The sequence below is a fragment of the Ranitomeya variabilis genome, chromosome 5, assembly GCF_051348905.1.
Source record: "Ranitomeya variabilis isolate aRanVar5 chromosome 5, aRanVar5.hap1, whole genome shotgun sequence".
In the NCBI taxonomy this organism is placed as follows: domain Eukaryota; kingdom Metazoa; phylum Chordata; class Amphibia; order Anura; family Dendrobatidae; genus Ranitomeya; species Ranitomeya variabilis.
In genome coordinates, this window is record NC_135236.1 from 617,090,304 (window position 1) to 617,110,679 (window position 20,376).

At 47.7% G+C, this 20,376-nt stretch overlaps 1 protein-coding gene across 1 annotated transcript in view; it reads right to left on the bottom strand.

Moving 5' to 3' along the window:
• HMMR (hyaluronan mediated motility receptor) overlaps positions 1-20,162 on the bottom strand; it is a 47,652-nt gene extending 27,490 nt beyond the window's left edge. The window contains exons 1-10 of the mRNA XM_077266101.1: positions 19,951-20,162; positions 15,595-15,693; positions 15,120-15,208; positions 12,517-12,594; positions 11,763-11,951; positions 10,437-10,523; positions 7,523-7,634; positions 7,160-7,225; positions 1,600-1,673; positions 1,318-1,404 (exon numbers count right to left, since the gene is read on the bottom strand). Coding sequence (XP_077122216.1) covers positions 1,318-1,404; positions 1,600-1,673; positions 7,160-7,225; positions 7,523-7,634; positions 10,437-10,523; positions 11,763-11,951; positions 12,517-12,594; positions 15,120-15,208; positions 15,595-15,693; positions 19,951-19,996 — 927 coding nt within the window. The 5' untranslated portion in view covers positions 19,997-20,162. The remainder of the gene's footprint in view (positions 1-1,317; positions 1,405-1,599; positions 1,674-7,159; positions 7,226-7,522; positions 7,635-10,436; positions 10,524-11,762; positions 11,952-12,516; positions 12,595-15,119; positions 15,209-15,594; positions 15,694-19,950) is intronic.
• Positions 20,163-20,376: the final 214 nt, after the last annotated feature.

Here is a 20,376-nt window from a genome sequence, read left to right on the forward strand (position 1 = left end):
CGGCGCAAAACGCAGCACAACGCATGTCCATGCGCCCCCATGTTAAATATAGGGGCGCATGACGCATGCGGCGCCGCCCGACGCTGCGGCGCTGACCGCAAATGTGAACGTAGCCTTATTTGGGTAATTTCTCATTATTATACAACGTATTTGTTTCTAAACATTTTCTCTGAATTTTATAGTATTCTGCAAACTGAAGTCCCACCAATCAGCTGCTTGTGCACATCCAGCCTCTGGGGTAGCAGCATTATACAGAGCTGGAAAAGTGCGGCTCTGACCACTGGCTGGTCCCTGATGTGTGAGCAGCAACTGTAACATACTCACCTGCTCCTGGCGAGGTCCCTGCATCTCCGATGGTCTCCGGGCTCAGCAGCTCTTCCAACTTTGAGCGGTCACATGGTACCGCTCATTACAGTAATGAATATGGACGCGACTCCACTCCCATAGGGGTTGAGCCGCATATTCATTACTGTAATGAGCGGTACCAGTGACCGCACAAAGCTGGAAGAGCTGCTACGCCCAGAGAGTCCATCAGGGAAGCTGCCAGGGACTGCGCCGGGAGCAGGTGAGTATAATGGGGAGGGGGAGCAGCATTGTGCGATATTCACCTTTCCTCGTTCCACCGCCGGGCGCAGTCTTCTGTGTCATCTGCTGTGACGCTCAGGTCAGAGGGCGCGATGACGTGGTTAGTGCGCACCCTCTGCCTGAGCGTCAGTGCGGAGGACGGGGAAGACACAGCGGCGCCCGGTAGTGGAATGGAGAAAGGTGACTATAGCAAGTGCCGGGCGCCTGAGCAACGAGAGGTGAGTATGTCTTTTTTTTTTTTTAATGGCAGAAACAGCATATGGGACATAATAGTCTATGGAGCATCTTATGGGGCCATAATCAGCATTAGTGCATTATATGGGGCAAATGTCTGTATGGAGCATCTTATGGGGCCATAATCAACATTTGTACAGCATTATATGGGCATATTTTAATATGGAGCATCTTATGGGGCTATCAAACTTTATGGAGCATTATATGGGGCGTATTTTGTATGGAGCATCTTATGGGGCATTATACGGGGCTCCTGATTCAATATGGATATTCAAAAACACTTAACCTACTGATGTCTCAATTTTACTTTTATTGGTATCTATTTTTATTTTTGAAATTTACCAGTAGCTGCTGCATTTCCCACCCTAGGCTTATACTTGAGTCATTAAGTTTTCCCAGTTTTTGGCAAAATTAGGGGTCTCGGCTTATACTTGAGTATATACCATACGTATGTAGTTCAAGACAAGCTTCCAAAGGAAATGTAGCTTGTGCACTCACCAGACTCTGCTCAGATATTTGAGATGTTGCGACTTGTAATTTGCCTTCATATTCTTGTTCGTGAGCGCTCATCTGCTGTCCGAGATCCTGGAAAGGAAGTAGCAAGACTTAATTCAATGATTAAGTGACTGATGATCATCAGAGCCACTGATTGGCTGCAGCGTTGTCGACGTGACATCACTGCTGTAAACGGAGGAAGCGTACCGGCTGTTTGTATTTATAGCAGAAACAGCATGCAGAACGCCAAGAAGAAAACCCGCTTAAAAAAGAAAAAAATATTACCTGCATCTTCTCATGGGCATGTGATAGGTATGCCTCAAGATTCTTATTTTCTCCTTTCAATTCTTGAATTAAGACTGAAAAAGAAGGAATGTAACCTCAGCCTTACAGAATAGCACTGAACAAAACACTTCGGGTCCATTAAACATGGATCGGCTGATGGCACTGAAGGACTGCTAAACTTACCAATTCGGTGGCCGTTTAATAGCCGATTTACACAGACCAAAGTAAACGATACGCAGAGCGATTAGTATTAGACTGATCACAGTGAATAGGCCGCCGTGGTTCTCGGCAGCACGAGGTCTGCTTACATGTTAAAGCACCACTGAGAACCATGACCTCTGCACGGCACAAGATATCTCACCAGATTCGGTTCACGTGTGTATATGGGGTATGTCATGGCAATTACGCGGACACAGGAGCTGGGCGCGATCGCCACTGGGTGTACTACTAACATTATATCTGACACCCAGCTCAGTCAGCTGCAGTGCCTGCATCGCTCCTGGCAGTTTAACCCCCTAAATACTGCTATCGATAACAGCACTTAGAAAGCAGGGAGGGGGCTCCCTCTCCCCTCAGCATAGGCTTGATTGTTGCCATGGTGACCAGGGCTGTGGAGTCGGAGTCATGAACTTGAGTCGGAGGTTTGGATTACCGACGCTACAGCCCTGATGGTGACCCAATGTCATCATGACAACATACAGGTCACCAGGCTACGGCAAGCCCCTTAGACCATGCTCTGCACGAGATCTAATGAGTTTGTATCAGGGCAGCACTGTCCATTATAATGTAAGTGATCGGAGTGCTAAAAGTGAAAGTCCCAGAGAGGGACAAAAAAAAACAAAAACAAAAAAACAACCCCAACCACCACACCATACAAGACGTTCCCTCTCAGGACCATCATCTGTTAACGGAAATTTAGGGATCTTTCATGCTCTTGTTAGTACATAAACGCTCTGCAAAAGAAAAATGGCTTCTTGCCCTCCAAAAGAAATTCTCCCTTCTGAGCCCCAGAGTGTCTAAAAACACATATAGCGCCCACATGTTTGGCATTTCTATAGCCATGACAGCCAGCCTAATTTATCGGTGCGTGTCTCCAGAAGCATGACCGGGGCACTACAACCTACTGGTCACTACAATGCCAGATTGGCATTTTTCACTCAGCAACATCCACCGCTGCTTGTTTCTGGAAAGCACACATGGAGTCAAAATAGTCACTACACCTGCAGATAAATTCCCAAAACAGGGTCACTCTGCTTCTCTAACACATAGGGGCTCTGTATATGGAGTGCACAAACTATTCTAAGAAAATCCGTGTTCCAGGAGGCAAATAGCGCTCAGTCCCTCCCGAGTCTCACCGTGGGGCTAAGTAGTACTGTACAGCCATATGTAAGGCATGTCTACATTCAGCAGAAGTTGGGGGACAAGTTTTGTTGCTCATTTGTTTCTTTGTGATAACTCGCTTCAACGGATCCCAAAGTGAGACTGGTCAGAATCCTAGGATTTGGCCTTGTCATGTTTAAGAAACACAACCACACATCCTAGAGTTACTCATTATTGCATATTCTGGGACAAAAACCCTCATAAGGGCTCTTTCACACATCCGGATATTTCTGGTACTGGATAAAACAGTACCAGAGATTGTGTCCATGTGTTTCATACTTGTGGCAACCGTGGCATCACACGTACCAGCGCCTGAGAGGAGCCGGTACAGTTTGCAGAGCTCATTGAGGTCACCGCAGATCAGGGGCCCAACTGGGAATGCAGCCTCGTGATCTGCTATAACCTCAAAGTCAACGCCGGTCACCGAGGATGGCCTCGCAGAAGCCTGGATGGTCACATCTTGGCACCGTCCATGTTGAAAGCGATTTATTGTATATATTGACTACACCATGGGACAGACCAATGTAGAAATTAGGGATGTTTTTTATAGGATACTATTGCTTCAATTGAATGGGCATTAGGAGAGTATAACATGGAAAAAAGCAAACACTTTCTTTATTTCAAATAAAGGACTTAATTCTGGCTGTGTTTAATTACAATATAACTATAGGATTAATAATGGATAGGTGTCTTAGACTCCTCTTCATTACCAACCCGTGGGCTTCATGTCACGGGACAATACAAAATGTGACATTAACCCACAAATATGAACCCCACTTGCCACCACTAACTGGCAAAGTGTCAGAATTGTCTAATAGATTAGGTTTTTTTGGGGTGATGAGGGCTCCCATTTTATTCTGGGGGAGCCCATATCCATGGACTCTTACCAGCCTGGGAATACAAGCCCCCAGCTGTCTGCTTTAGCTTAGCTGGTTGTCAAAAGTGTGCGTGTGTGTGCGCGCGCGTGTGTGTGTGTGTGTGGGGGGGAAGGGAAAGGACCCCACAATTTTTTATTTTATTTTTTAAATTTAAATAAACCCCTCTATTCTTGATAGGCAGCCTTACTAAAGCGGATAGCTGATGGTTGCAGCCGCAGCTGTCAGTTTTGCCTGGCTGGTTATCAAAAATACAGGGGAACCCTTGTAATTTTATTATTGATCTATTAAAAAAAAAAAAAAAACAATTTTAATTTATAGCGCAGTCGCCAGCTGATGAACATTTCTATCAGCCGATGCCTGCTCTCGCTGTTATTAGCGGCTGCAGGCGTATGCTGATGGCATTAGTAGTGCCATCACCTGACACCTGTGATCACAGGAAATTGTCAACTTCAGACAGGTGAGGGACATGGTTTTTTTTTTAGATTGTTTATGGGGATTAGGAGAGAATATAGTTTTTTTATTTTATTCTTAATTTTACACTTTAATACAAGTCTCGTCATCGTCCCAAGCTTGCACTGATCGCCGGTAGAGCAGGGGACAATGATGTGAGCAGTCTGCGGCACCAGCGTGAACTGTACCGCAGATTCCCAGGCACTGTCACGTGTCATGATGTCATCCGTGTGTCGGTGCACGGCATGTTTTGCAGCCCATGCTGCACGGCTTGTTTTGCCCATGGATACATGGTCTGTGGAAACACACTGACGTGCATAGACCCATTCACTTCAACGGGTCTACGTGTGCAAGTGGTCATGCCATTGGTGTAGCCACATGTTTGCCTATAGTCGGCCTAACCATCCCTGAACTACCAAGAATACCTATACACATCTTTGAAGATCATTGGCAGATTATTTTCTTTTAATCTTTTCTAGCTCTTTGTGAGGAAGGGAGAACCTGGTATGCTGGGGGGGAAAAAAAAAAAAAAAAAAAACAGAAAAAAAAAAAAACCCACATAAGCCATTTCTCCCCAAGTGACATCTCGTATACTCTGCTGGAGAACCTCAGTAGTACAACCACCAGAATGTCTCTGGTCAAGTGTGCACGGTAGATTTCACCCAGTGCACCGCTGCCTCCACCTGATCAAGCTGGGCTCTTCAGTAGAACCACAACAACCACTCATGTTGGGGGGGGGGGAGCAAAAATCAAGGCGGCAAAACTCCCAAAGCCATATCTTACTCAAGGTGTCCTGAAGGAACGGACAGCCTCAGCTCTGCACAAGTCTGCGATATGCACACTCAGGTGGGCACAGCCACGCTCCGTGCACGGGTATTGGAGCAAGATAAACAGTGTAGAGAGAATGTATTTTATACCTCCGGGCACAGCGTACAGTGTATGTGATGTGAATATTGTAGGCATGCACCCACTCAGCACAAAAGTGTCTTGTTCACACAAGAAGGTTAATTACACAAAAAGTCCATAATATTTCCAGCAAGAGATAAGGAGCCCTTCTCTAGCAAACAGAAGACACAGTGATGGTGACACGGCCAGTGTCCTTCCTAGACCACATGGCCACTGGATAGGACTCCCAGCGACACAGGGCTATATGTGGTCATCGTCTGGCAGTGACCAACATACCCGAGAGGTTTCTGCGACTCCCAGACAACTATGGAGAAGCTCAGCTGCCCTTTAATATCAGGCGCCAGGCCTAGATTATGTAGGTTGGAAAGAGACCTCGGTCCATCATCAAGTTCAACCCTTCTCCACCAATTGTACATTTCATCACTAATTTAACTATAACCCACAATGTTATGTGTACTGAGGAAATCAGCTTTTCTTTTTTTTCGTTAAAAGAAGTTATAGTGTAGGCTATTACTACCTCCTGTAGTCTAAATGCTCTAACCGGAAAGAACCCTTTCCTATTTAGATGCCGGAATCGCCTTTCTTCCAACCATAATGAGTGACCCCCTGGTCCCTAATATGGTCTTTGGAAGGAATAATTCATGTGCCCATCCACTGTACTGACCACACATTTATACATAGAAAACAAAACCTCGGGGGGGGGGGGGGGAATCACTTTCCTGGGTCACTCACCAAATTCACTGGCGAGAACGCTGCTGCCTTGCAAAGGCTATCAAAGGTTTGTCCAAGTATCAAACAAGGCAACTTTATGCAAAGCGTGACACCAACACAATTTACGGTAAAACTTCAATCGCAAAACGTGAATATTCATGGGAACAGTCTTACAGGGGTGGTCAGAAACAAACATGGATTTTAATCCTAGATGTATCTAAAGGAAGAATCAGTTTGCTTTTTAATATACTAATATTAATTATACTACTATTAATCCCCACTGTTCCCTCTTTCCCGTAAGCACTATTCTTCCGTTTTGAGGACATTTTGTTGAGGATCTGCACTCTTGGCAGCAGAGTATGAGGTTGGACTGGTGCTAGCTCAGCTGTATTGTGTGCAGGCTGTATAACACTGCCACTTCCCGTGATAATGGCGCAGGCTCTGCTCCTGAGCCCACACAATAGTGAGGTCACCAAGAACGTCATTAATGAGCCTCCATCACAGAAGACACAGTATACACACAAGACATATGGCAGCAGATACAGCAATAATAGCCTGAAACTTCAACCACCATTTTAGTAAAAATTCAGCATGGTGATCAGTCATACACGGGGGGAAAAAAAAAAAAAAAAAAAAAAAAAAAAAAAAGAGGCTGCACATGGCATTTTTAATATAGGCCATGACTTAAAAGGAATCTGTCAGTTTTTTCTACCCCATCTGAGTGCATCATAATGAAGGGGCAGAGAGCCCAGCTCCAGCAATATATCTCTTGAATGGCTGCTGCTTGTCATTCTGATAAAATTATTTTTCAGCTGCAGATCCAGCAGTTCTCTGAATGCTGAGCTCTGTATAACTCCGCCCAGCCTACTGATTGGCTGCTTTCTGATAATATACCCCGTACATGAGCAGAAAGCAGCCAATCCGTGGTGGGGGCGGGGTTATACACAGATCATGAATATGCGTGGCTACCTGGCAGTAGGTTTACTAGTCCACTAATGATTATCTGCTAATATACATGATTTTAGCAAAACTACAGTAAGCAACACATCGCTGGAATAGGGACCACTATGGTATTAGGTGATAAAACCTGGTGACATACCATTTAACACCTTGGGGTCAGATAGACACCATTTTAAATAGCAGCTGCACAATGACTTGTGGATCTAAGAACGACAATAGGCGGCTTGACTAACAGTTTGTATAAAATGTCTTTATGACCACAACAGTGATGTTACCTTGTGCTTGGTCAAGCTCCTTCTCCAAGAATTTCGTGTGCATGGCGGCTTCTTGTTGCCCCTCATCTGGAGTGCAGAGAAAAAAAACAAGAAAGGACGTTTGCCATTAATGACACATTGCACTGTATGTAGGAGTCACCGGCTGGAATGTAAAGGCCGCCGTACATTAAACACAAGTAGTGTGTACGGCGTCCTCCAGGTAAGTGACAGGGAAGATAAGCAGCGGGCATTGAGGCACCCAGCAGAAGGTGACTGTACACATTAGTGACGCGGGTACTGCTGCCCTACAGACATGGAGAGCTGTACAACAGGGACAGGCCGTCAGTGGCACCCCCCTATACAGATGCACCAACTCACACGTACCTAGAAGTGCATGCTTTCCCTTCAGAGACTCCACATCAGCCTTGGACTCCGCCAAGCTTGCCTGCAGCATCCGGATTTGGCCTTCTAAATTTGCCTGAAGACCAATAATTTCCTTAAAACATAAAAAAAAAAAAACTTTAAGTCAGTGGATTTTCTGGGCTTGATGGGTGGGCCGGGACGGTCCTCAGACTCTCGTAACAGATAATGCTGCCCCTTTAGTGATGTGGATCACAGGTATACTTTGCTGCAGTGATTGAGGGAATCTGTCACCAGGATTCTGCGATGTAATCTGAGAGCAGCGTGATTTAGGCTACTTTCACACTAGCGTCGGGAAAGGCCCGTCGCTGTGCGTCGGGCCGACGTTCCCGACGCTAGCGTGGTCTCCGCCGCACAACGGGGGCAACGGATGTATTTTTCCAACGCATCCGCTGCCCCATTGTGAGGTGCGGGGAAGTGCGGGGAGGTGGGGGCGGAGTTCCGGCCGCGCATGCGCGGTCAGAAAAAGCGGACCGTCGCGAGCAAAAAACGTTACATGTAAGGTTTTTCTCCCGACGGTCCGCTAACACACGCCCAAGCGTCGCAAAACGGACGCGATGTTTGGCAATGCGTCGCAAATGTTAGTCTATGACGAAAAAACGTATCCAGCAAGAACTTTTGCTGGATGCGTATTTTCGGCAAAACGACGCATTGCAGTTAACGCTAGTGTGAAAGTAGCCTTAGGGGCCAAGACCCTGATGCATCACTTATGGAGCTGCATGCCGTCATGCCAATCAGTGATGGGGGAGGGGATACACAGAGCAGAACTATATGACATAGGTGGACCAGTCCTCTAATTTCCTGCTGAGAAAACAGGTTATTGACACAGCAGCCTGCAGTTTAGTAAGTGACTTGTCATAGTCCCCTCATGCTGCTCTGTTTACATCTCAAAAACCTGCTGACACATTCCCTTTAACCCTCCATCAGGGGCAACTGATCTGACAGGCGCAGCTCACTTAGTTTCATTTCTCTATTTTCAGTGGTTTGTCTGGGAAACACCCTCCTCCCAGTACCTTCCTAACTTTAAAGGCTGTGTGAACCCTGAGAAGCCTCTTGTGCTGCAGAGCTGCAGGAGATCAGAGATCAGATATCAGTGTTTTGGCTTCTCCGGCTCATCGCCCCTGAACGCGTCACACATTTGACGGTTAGAATTTGCTGTTTTTATTCATCCCAATTGTTTTTTTAGCTTGTTTTATGAATAGGTAGTGCTAAATTTGTGGATTTTGTCATAGAAGGTTTTGTTAGAAATAAGAGTGTGCTTCTCAGGCACATTGCGCCATAACACATATTCTCTCTCTTGCTTCAGCTTTTCTTCAGAAATGGCAAGGAGAATATTTGACTTGTCCAATGCCCTTCATGTTGAGCAAGTGCAAAATATACTGATTGATGATGAGACAGACCCCTTACAGCTAGAAGATTTAGGGGAAGAAAGTGACATTGCTTCAGAAGATGATGTGGAAGAATGTCCAGATGTGTCTGATACAGATGAAGATGGAGAGAGTGAGGAGGATGCTCAAGACATAGAAACATATTACTTTTCTGGTTATTAAACATTTTTTTTTTCCACCTGATTATGTGTATTCTCATTTATTAAATTTCTATTAAGGTAACTGATCACTTTTAGAGCATTGAAATTTTTAAAAAAGGAAAATATAGCCAATTTTCTAGCCTGTGCCGGACAGGCGCAATGCCCCTAAACTCGTTATGAAACATATTGCCCCTGACGGAGGGTTAATTAAGCATACATTTGAAGAGATGCCCAAGTAGAACACGGGGATTTAGAAGAGAAACCAGATGACCGGCTCCCTATATAAAGAAAAGCCATCACATCCAGAGATGCCATTTACCTGTAGATATATGGATTACCTGCAGGTCAAATGGCATTTAAAGCATGCCTTGAAACTTACTGCACTGAAACCAACCCTCCCCCGACACCACACCCCACCCTCCCCCAGAACGCGCTTACAGCCAACGCTCACTGATCGCCCTGGGCACACATGTATGACAAAGTTGGCGGCTCCTGGAAGAAAAATTCATTTTCTCCCAGAAGCCAACTCCCAGGCAGCATCTGATGCAATTTACCTACAGACTAACCCTACATCTGCAGGTATATAGCGCTTCCCCGCTCCCCCCAAGGTGATTGGTTCCCTTTAAACTATATTTTGTATCATAGATCTCAGAAAGCGATGTCTTAAAGTAGTGGACAACCCCGTGACTACCATGTTCCCAAATTGAAAATAAAATCCCAAATACCCAGCCTCCGGCAGTGATGTCAGGATGGGTCTCCCATTGATCACATGACATTACATCAACCAACTGCTGCAACCCCGTGATCATGGGACATTGGGGGAGCGGTGCCGTTGCAGGAGGTGAATATATGGCACAATATTGTATTTAACAAGGGGTTGTCCAGGTAGTGGACAACCCCTTTAATGCTAAAATATGCTATTTAATAATGATCCCTGAAACGCGGGACCTCTAGGATCAGCAACAATCCTAAAAATTAAGAGGTCAGTGCTACACAGCAGTTTCATGCAGTTAGGCCAATGTTCCCACAATGAGTTTTTGGTGACTTATGTTGTGCATTTTTTTTTTTTTTCTTTCAAAAAGGATTTTCTGCACGAATCTATATTATGTAATTGATGCAGAAAATCTGCAACATCAAAAGATCATCATGGGAACGTGGCCTAAAGCTCCCAAAATAAGCAGGTACCTGGCCAACGATGCCGCGGCACCCTGCAATATGACACTTAGAGATGGGAACATCCCTTTAAACTTAAGTACTTTATATATCAAGCAGAACCAGAGTGCGATGCGACTAGGACAAGTCACGTATTCAGGTCTGAACCAGGGAAGGAGGCAACGTACAAACACAAACCTTGTCTTTTGCATCCACTTTACTTTTTGCTTCCATTAGTTCCGCACACAGACTGGTAATTTTTCGCTTTGAGCTGTCATCAGAAAACTAGAAGTGGGAGAATATCACACGTTATTCACAGGCTCATTGATTAAGACATGATCTTTAATTAAAAACCAGGAACAGACCCTGTGAATCTCTCAACACAATGGTGTTAAATCCTCTGCAGCCAGCTGGCTCCCTTTGACCAAGCACATGAAGATACCATGGCACAACAAGTCACAGCAGGCTCTGAGGTATTGAATCTGGAAAATGACCTATAATAACAGAATGCAATATCCCCGAGACTAGCCGAGCTTGTAACCCGAATCGGCGTGCCTTTCCCCACATGCCCATATTTGCCACCTCCCAAACCCTGCCTTATGGAGTTATGAAGCATAGCTCCCAGGAATTACATACGGTAAGGCATATTTAGTATCTCTGCACAGACAAAATCCAGTGGAACCCCGTGACAGCGCCACCGACTCATTCAGAGAGTCAGGCGGAAAGTTATGGTCCATCCACGGTTCTGGACAGAATCATATTCTCAGAGATGGGAGGAGCAGCTGCACCACCCAGGGGTGGGAGCAGGTGTGTGAGGGAACAGCCTAGGAGATATAAGGCAGCTCCTCATTTTGGACTGAGTTTTCCCTACGGGCAGGAGGATACGTTTGCTGACGCAGCCCAGAAAGCATGTATCTAAGATTTGGACCTGTGATCCATCAGCACCTCCCTGTGGTCATGTGCTACATAACACAGTAATTGCAACCTATCTATAACCCATCTTTGTACTGCACTCCTGACTGTTTACCTGTATATTGTTCTTGTAAAAATATACCCATTTATTTCTAGTGCGCCTTTTCGGCGATTAAATATAAAATTAATCTTGGGCTGCTCTTTTATCTGGATTCATGAATCCCCATGCTCGGTTGGTTATATTATACGCTATCCCAGGGTTGGTTTCTGACCTGATATAAGCCTGCTGTAGGATGGGGCTCGTGTCAAATGAGGAACTGGTGGCAGCCAGGACTGGTGATATATATCCCTCACTGGGAGCGCCTTACTAACTCGTACCCATAAGGGAAGCCTTTCCGGCGACTATTTGAAGCAAGTGGTGGCGCCAGAGAGCCGATCCCTGCTAGGTCCTTCTCTCCCCTCCCCCGAAGTTGACGATCCCTTCCCCTGTGAGATCCATCACAGTGTGCATGAGATTTCTGAAATCTCAGACTTTGCTGGTATTGTGACACGCAGCTGAATATTTGCATAAAAAACTGTGCACATGGCCTTTAGGTATCTTTATTCCTTCACCTTGGTTTTTAACAGGTCATTTGCTTTGTTCAAGTCAGCAATTTGCCTTTCCAAGGATGCGATGCTTGCAGCTAGGGAAGTTTTCTCTCGCAAAGCGCTGACTAGTTTAAGCTCTGTCTTTTTTAGTTCTTCCTCCAAAAGTTGAAGTCTCTTATCCTGTTCAGCACGTTCCTTTAAGAGAGCACGGATCTAAAGGTGGGGGAGGGTTGAAGATACATTATAATATATATTATAGAGTGTTATAAAATTAATTTGGTTTTTAATGGAGTAAAATATGAAAAGTAGTTTAAAGAAAGTTTTGACATTTTTCACTGTTAAACACTAGGGGGAGCAGTGGCTGACATTTGTACAGCTAGCTTGTTTTACGACTGCAGTAAAAGCGGGCGGGGTCTGCTGACGTGTGATGTCACACCTCCACTCCTTTATGGGGGTTTGCTAAAGGATAAGGGATTCACTAGTACTTTCACTAGTGACAGCGGTGAGACCAAGCAGTTTTATGGCACCAAGTAGCAGTTATGCCTGCGCCCAGCCACATTCCAACTAGACGTTTGCAGCCTTGCTCAATAAAGGTGAAATGAGTGAGACGTACAAGTCTAGTGCTGCCGGCACCGGAGAATCTGCTCAGGGAGCCATCCTAGGATTCACAAGTCTGCAGATTTTCGTGAAAAACTTTGACACCCCCTTGAAAGGTTTTCCTCTCGTGTATTCGCCCCTTTTTATAGTAGCAGATTATTTCACATCATGGTCCCGTCACCTCTTTTTCCATGTCCTTCTGTTTCTTCGTCTCTCGGATGAATTCGGTGTCCCTCTCAGATTTCTGCCTCAGGTTTGGCTGCGAAAAAAACATTTCCATGTCAATGACGGATTCACCATCTTGACCAGTCTAGGAAAGCACTTAACCCTTTAAAAGCAAGACCACCATCAGATATGAGGTCTAATAACCGAGACTGCAATGATGAAGGAAATAACGGCGCCTCTAAAGAGCACAAATCTGGGAGATTACTAAATCTGTCACACTCCGCTCCACTTTGGCCTACAGAAGTTGGTTGGTACAGGAGATAGTCCTACAGAAGTGATCCCAGACCCTCAGACTCCAGCTTCCAAATGGTCCTACAACGGTTATACTTCACCAATCACCTTTTCCCTTTAAAAAGGGGTTGTCCAGTCTGAAACCATGTCTGCAGTCACTCAGGTGGATCCTCAGAGCACACCGACCATTCTCCAGTGTCAGCAATCAAGTGACCGCAAGTGCAAATATGCATACGCCGGGCCACAATCCAACTAGACCGCTCCCGGCCATGCTCAATATATTTGCCACAACCATCTAGTCGGACTGTGGCCAGGAGCATGCTTATAGCTGCGGTAACGGGACCAGCGTTGATACCGGAAGAGTTTGTGAGTTCTGTGGATTCACAAGTCTGCAGAATTGTAGTTTTAGACCAGACAACCGCTTTAAGGATCAGATCTTGGGAGCTTTTTCAATCCAATTACAAACCTTACTTCTAAGCCTACAGATCTTAATTTACCGGTACTCATAAGGCATCTACAGGGAACATAAAAAGTCTACACGCCCCTATAATGGTCATGAAAAAAAAAACATATCAAGAATTATTTCAAAACCACCTGTAAAGTCCCTATAATCTGTTCAAATCCACAGAGAAAAGTCTTTTTGAGGTGGAAAATAAATCTGAAATAATGTGTGAACACCCTCTTTTTTGACAACAGTAGTCAGTATACAGCTGCCATCAGCGATTCAGATTAACCCCAGCAGTACTAGGAGGATTTTCCTGATATTTTTTAAAGTAAAGTCCATGATCAACTGCTTAGAACACAGCAAAAAGATCTCATTAAAAGTTATAAGGATGCAAAAAGAATTCTCTCAAGGCATTAGATATTCCATTGATGAATGATGGAGGCATCTAGCTCATGACTAAGGGTACCGTCACACAGTGCCATTTTCATCGCTACGACGGCACGATTCGTGACGTTCTAGCGATATCGTTACGATATCACTGTGTCTGACACGCTACTGCGATCCGGATCCCCGCTGAGAATCGTACGTCGTAGCAGATCGTTTGAAACTTTCTTTCGTCGTCTAGTGTCCCGCTGTGGCGGCATGATTGCATCGTGTGACACAGGTTGTATACGATGTGCGCACAGTAACCAACGGCTTCTACATCGCAAATACGTCATGAAATTATCGCTCCAGCGCCGTGTATTGCACCGTGTGACCGCTGTCTACGACGCTGGAGCGATAATCATACAACGCTGCAACGTCACGAAACGTGCCGTCGTAGCGATGAAAATGGCACTGTGTGACGGTACCCTAAGGGTGCAGACACCAGAAACCCATAGATGTCATCGCTACCATGAAGATTTTATCTGTGATCCTCTGTACTATATTCACCTGAATAAATAAATACCGTTTGCCCGTGAGCTGGATCCCTCCTTCATCCATCAGTCGTTTATTTACAGTTTCTCCATGCTCCAGGTAATAGGGACACATTAACTTCAATTATCTAGAACTGGATCCCTCAAATTGATGAAGACTAGAAAAAAAAAAATTGGCCTGGGAGGCTCCTTTAATGTTGCATCCAGTAACATTAAGGGAGCTGCAGGAATTTCTGCCATGTACTGCACGTATCAAAAGTCTCCCATATTCTTCATGTCTGGAAAGATCTAAAATTATTTTTCTTGTCTTTTTTTGCTAACATGACATTTTAGCCAGGGGTGTGTAAACTTTTCTATCCACTATGAGGGACTGTGTCACAAACTCTAGACTTACAGGGCTCCCTCTGTCCAGTTTCTACTCGCCGCAAAACTAATTACCGTAGGTTATTTTAACAACTTCCGTCCTTTGTAAAACTAGGCGCCCATCACTTAAAAGGAATCTGTCAGTAGGATCAACCCTCCTGAGCCATATGTGTGGGCATTAAAGGGTGCATCTGGGACTTTAGGGGGTTGCCACTGCCTACCTGCCTGTTGCCTTTATTCCCCAGTACAGAGCGGTCACAGACTGGTCTTGCCAGAAATTCAGCTGACTCTACTGATGTCAGAGCGACGGAGCAGAGCCAAGCTCTTAACCCCTTGCAGTCATCCACCGTACATGTACAGTAAGTCGGAAGCGGTTATATATGGAGCAGACTCACGGGGTGTACTCACCCCATACTCCGCAGATGGAGGCAGGTGCTGGCAGGAATACCGCCACTATCAGCAGGCAGCATGGAGCACCGCCACCATTATTAACTTGTTAAATACCACTCTTAGACAGTGGCAATAACAGCGCCGTGGCATGGGGGCACCCAGCGGTGCACCAGTGACAGGCATCGGGCGGGGGCAGGAGAATTCTTCACTTACTGTGGACCCAAGAGACGTCTGCTTGCGGAGCCGCGCTGGGGACGTGGGCTCATCATTTCGGTCCGCACCGTGACTGTCAGCACACGAGTCTGAGGGGTAAAGGGGAACGTTTTATAGGATTTTATTGCAGAATTATACACAAGCCGGCAGAGCTGTAGTTTGTAGTAAGAAATCACACCTGTACACTAACACATGGTACATACATTCCTTATCCTGGCCCTAGTCACACACCATTATCTCCAGGAGATGCATCTCCAGCAGAGATACTGCCCCCATACACCCGGTACACAGACATATGGTGGCTGGCAGGCACCGGTGGGGGGTCCCCTCTAGATCATAACTACCCAGTATCCATTAGATAACACTGCACAATTTTTTTTTTATGCTTTTAAAACTAATAATGCAGCGGCCCTTGGCCCCGACATGCAACAGCATATGCAGGCGACATATTGCCTAGTGGTTCTGGACTACCAACCTTTCTTTGCTCTAAACCGCAGGGATTTTTCAAATGATACTGGTCCCTTGAGGCCGTCCGTCACCTTCACATCATAGGATCCTGGAGCCGGGGCACAGCCTTCAAATAAAATGCATAGATTTGCCTTTACAGTGTGATGCAGTACACCCCATTTCTGCCCACGTTTACAACTTGTATGCCAAGGTCCCAACGTTTTGTGATGGGCACTAAGATACACCAGAAGCCTTCATGTCAGTAAAGATCTGCATTATTGAGCCAACGCTGCAATACCCCGCAGTGCAGCTAGATGGAGCAGTGCAAACAAAGCAGAAGCACTCAAGTATCCTGGATGGGTTGAACAAGGCAGGCATTGGGGGCCTATTCTAACCACAGGTTTCAATACTGGAAGCTTGGAAGAGGTGACTAGCAGCCAATCAGCAGCTCTGAACAGGGCATGCCATATACTGGCAGAGGCACTAAAGTCTCAGATGGACTGTCGACGGGCTACGGCAGGTATCACCGACAGCCAGCGAGCTCAAAGGATCTCAGTATAGAAAGAATGTTCCCTTCAGAGCTGCTGATTGGCTGCCGGGCTCTCAACATATCAGCGCCAATGCCAGAAAACAGGGCAATGGCGGAGTCGCTGGTGGATCCATGGACGGCGAGAACAAACCCTTCAACTACATCTGGGGCCCAATTACCTAAATATCCATGCAGTCTGTACGGCGTCACTGCAGAGTAAGCAGCTGACAGGAGACTGTGCAGCCAGCAGGTGTGGAAGCCAGCTGTCAGACACAGCCAGACTCCCAATAAAGAAGGGAAAATGTAGTCAGATTTCAAAGTGACCGACCCAAAAGGTCTTTTGAAGGTGTATTTTAATGTTATTAAAGGGGCTGCCCAGACTTCCTAGTCTGCAGTCTCTATATAGCATGCACGCCGCACACTCAGGTTACATAGTTATTAAGGTTGAAGGAAGACTGTAAGTCCATCTAGTTCAACCCATAGCCTAACATGCCCTAACATGTTGATCCAGGGGAAGGCAAAAAAAACCCATGTGGTAAGAGTAAGCTCCACCATGGAGAAAAAAATTCCTTCCCGACCCCACATACGGCAATCAGACTAGTTCCCTGGATCAACGCCCTATCAAGGAATCTAGTGTATATACCCTGTAACATTATACTTTTCCAGAAAGGTATCCAGTCCCCTCTTAAATTTAATTAATGAATCACTCATTACAACATCATACGGCAGAGAGTTCCATAGTCTCACTGCTCTTACAGTAAAGAATCCGCGTCTGTTATTATGATTAAACCTTCTTTCCTCCAGACGTAGAGCATGCCCCCTTGTCCCTGTCTCAGGTCTATGATTAAAAAGATCATCAGAAAGTACTGTCCCCTCATATATTTATACATTAAAATAAGATCACCCCTTAGTCTTCGTTTTTCCAAACTAAATAGCCCCAAGTGTAATAACCTATCTTGGTATGGCAGACCCCCCAGTCCTCTAATAACCTCGGTCGCTCTTCTCTGCACCCGCTCCAGTTCAGCTATGTCTTTCTTATACACCGGAGACCAGAACTGTGCACAGTATTCTAAGTGTGGTCGCACTAGTGACTTGTATAGAGGTAAAATTATGTTCTCCTCATGAGCATCTATGCCTCTTTTAATGCATCCCATTATTTTATTTGCCTTTGTAGCAGCTGCCTGACACTGGCCATTGAATGTGAGTTTGTCATCCACCCATACACCCAGGTCTTTTTCATTGACGGTTTTGCCCAGAGTTTTAGAATTAAGCACATAGTTATACATCTTATTACTTCTACCCAAGTGCATGACCTTACATTTATCCCCATTAAAGCTCATTTGCCATTTATCAGCTTCTAGTTTACATAAATCATCCTGTAATATTAAATTGTCCTCCCCTGTATTGGATTACCCTGCAGAGTTTAGTGTCATCTGCAAATATTGAAATTCTACTCTGAATGCCCCCTACAAGGTCATTAATAAATATGTTAAAAAGAAGAGGGCTCAATACTGACCCCTGTGGTACCCCACTACTAACCGCGACCCAGTCCGAGTGTGCTCGGTTCCTGCAGTATTGCTGGTGAGTGGGAGGTCATGGTCAATTCACTTGTATTGAGCAAGGCCAAAGGATGTCAAGTCGAAATGTGATTGTATGAATGCGAACTACTTACTTGCGGTCACATGAATGACCGATCTCACTGGTAATACCGGAGGGTCCTGACAGCGCGCAGATACTGTAAGGATTCAAGAGTCTGTATTTACATAGTGACTGCAGACTTACCACAAGACCAGACGATACTTTAAAATAAAGTTTTCAATGGACTTTAATTTTTCCATCTGCTGTCATTCTCCTGATAGGAGCTTTTCTCTTACATAGAGTACAGCTGGATTCCAAGGAGATCACCACCAGGAAATCAATGAAAGTAAAGCAGGCTCACCACTACTTCATTCATTCTCTACAGGACTGCCAGAGATGCCACAGTACAGCACTCATCTACAGCAGGTACCGAAGAACATGAACGAGTACAACTATGCCAGGCCCCCGACCATTCAGACGGGGAGCCTCACACAGCATACAGAGTACCCTACTGAGCTATGCCATCCATCTTTGCTGCTTCCTAAAAAATACTGATGCAATCCACACACAACAGCTTGTAATAAATACTCTTTAAAGAAAGTCCCATGAGGCTTATAATGTCCGTTCTGAGAGCATCATAAAGCAGGGGCAGAAATCACACAGCTAATGCTGGGCTCCTTGTTGTAGCTTTGATGGAAAAAAGAAAAAAAAGGGGAATAGGGCCACCTAGACCCCCTCCATCCAACAGCAGCCACTTCCCTGCCCTTGCCAGCCCAGGGCCACCCACATCCCCCCCTGCTGGCGGCAGCGAGGGCCACCAACCAACCCCCCCTCCCGCTGGCGGCAGCACAGGGCCACCTACACCCCCCCGCTGGCAGCAGCGCAGGGCCACCTACACCCCCCCCCCCTGCTGGCAGCAGCGCAGGGCCACCTACACCCCCCCCCCCCCCTGCTGGCAGCAGCGCAGGGCCACCTACACCCCCCCCCCCCCCCTGCTGGCAGCAGCGCAGGGCCACCTACACCCCCCCCCCTGCTGGCAGCAGCGCAGGGCCACCTACACCCCCCCCCCCTGCTGGCAGCAGCGCAGGGCCACCTACACCCCCCCCCCCCCCTGCTGGCAGCAGCGCAGGGCCACCTACACCCCCCCCCCCTGCTGGCAGCAGCGCAGGGCCACCTACACCCCCCCCCCCCTGCTGGCAGCAGCGCAGGGCCACCTACACCCCCCCCCCCCCCTGCTGGCAGCAGCGCAGGGCCACCTACACCCCCCCCCCCCCCTGCTGGCAGCAGCGCAGGGCCACCTACACCCCCCCCCCCCCTGCTGGCAGCAGCGCAGGGCCACCTACACCCCCCCCCCCTGCTGGCAGCAGCGCAGGGCCACCTACACCCCCCCCCCCCCCTGCTGGCAGCAGCGCAGGGCCACCTACACCCCCCCCCCCCCCCCTGCTGGCAGCAGCGCAGGGCCACCTACACACCCCCCCCCCCCCCGCTGGCAGCAGCGCAGGGCCACCTACACCCCCCCCCCCCCCCCCGCTGGCAGCAGCGCAGGGCCACCTACACCCCCCCCCCCCCCCTGCTGGCAGCAGCGCAGGGCCACCTACACCCCCCCCCCCCCCCTGCTGGCAGCAGCGCAGGGCCACCTACACCCCCCCCCCCTGCTGGCAGCAGCGCAGGGCCACCTACACCCCCCCCCCCCTGCTGGCAGCAGCGCAGGGCCACCTACACCCCCCCCCCCCCCCCCTGCTGGCAGCAGCGCAGGGCCACCTACACCCCCCCCCCCCCCCCCGCTGGCAGCAGCGCAGGGCCACCTACAAAACCCCCCCCCCCCCCCCCCCCCGCTGGCAGCAGCGCAGGGCCACCTACACCCCCCCCCCCCCCCCCCCCCCGCTGGCAGCAGCGCAGGGCCACCTACACCCCCCCCCCCCGCTGGCAGCAGCGCAGGGCCACCTATAATCCCTCCCTCCTGGTATCCTAATCCTGGTAGATTACAGCTATGGGCAGATCCAGGTTCAGGATCTCCAGGTCTTATCACCTTCCAGGGGTCTCTGATAGTTTTTCATCTCTGACGGAAAGTAGTGGCCCTACAGACGGGCTTTGTCTGCCTTGTGTCCCCCGCAGCCAGTGTGCACAGGCTCCTACCCGGTCAGCGAGGGTCCGTATGCCAGTCACCAGTACCCTGTTCTAACCCCTGCGTACACCGACACAGCCGGGCGTTGCGGCACAAGAGCAGGGCACACAGCGGCCACATTACCGACATCAGAGTCCTGCGCCCGTACATACCGACGTGCTCGTTAAACCGCTTCAGAGGAGCCTTGGGAAAAGACATGTTCGCGGACTCCGGCGCCACAAGTGTCAGCAGCAATTACCGACTTCCCTGCTCTCTCCTCTTTAAAAACAGCGCAGAGAACAGTCCACCAATAGGAGACCTACTCCCGACCAGCAACGGGCGCTGCAGCCAATCAGAAATGTCTATCAGCCGTCCAATCACACGTAAGACCAGCACTAAGTGGGTGTAGTCTGATTCGTCTAAGGGGGCGTGGCGGGAAGTGAAATCTATGGGGCTGTATTCGATTAGATTAGGCCGAAGAGCCACGCTTCTATTGGTTGGACCTATGACAGACATCTTTCTTAACCAACAGGAGACGCAGTAACAACGCGTCGCCGTGACAGAACAGGGCACCTCCCCTCCTCAGTGTATAATATGGT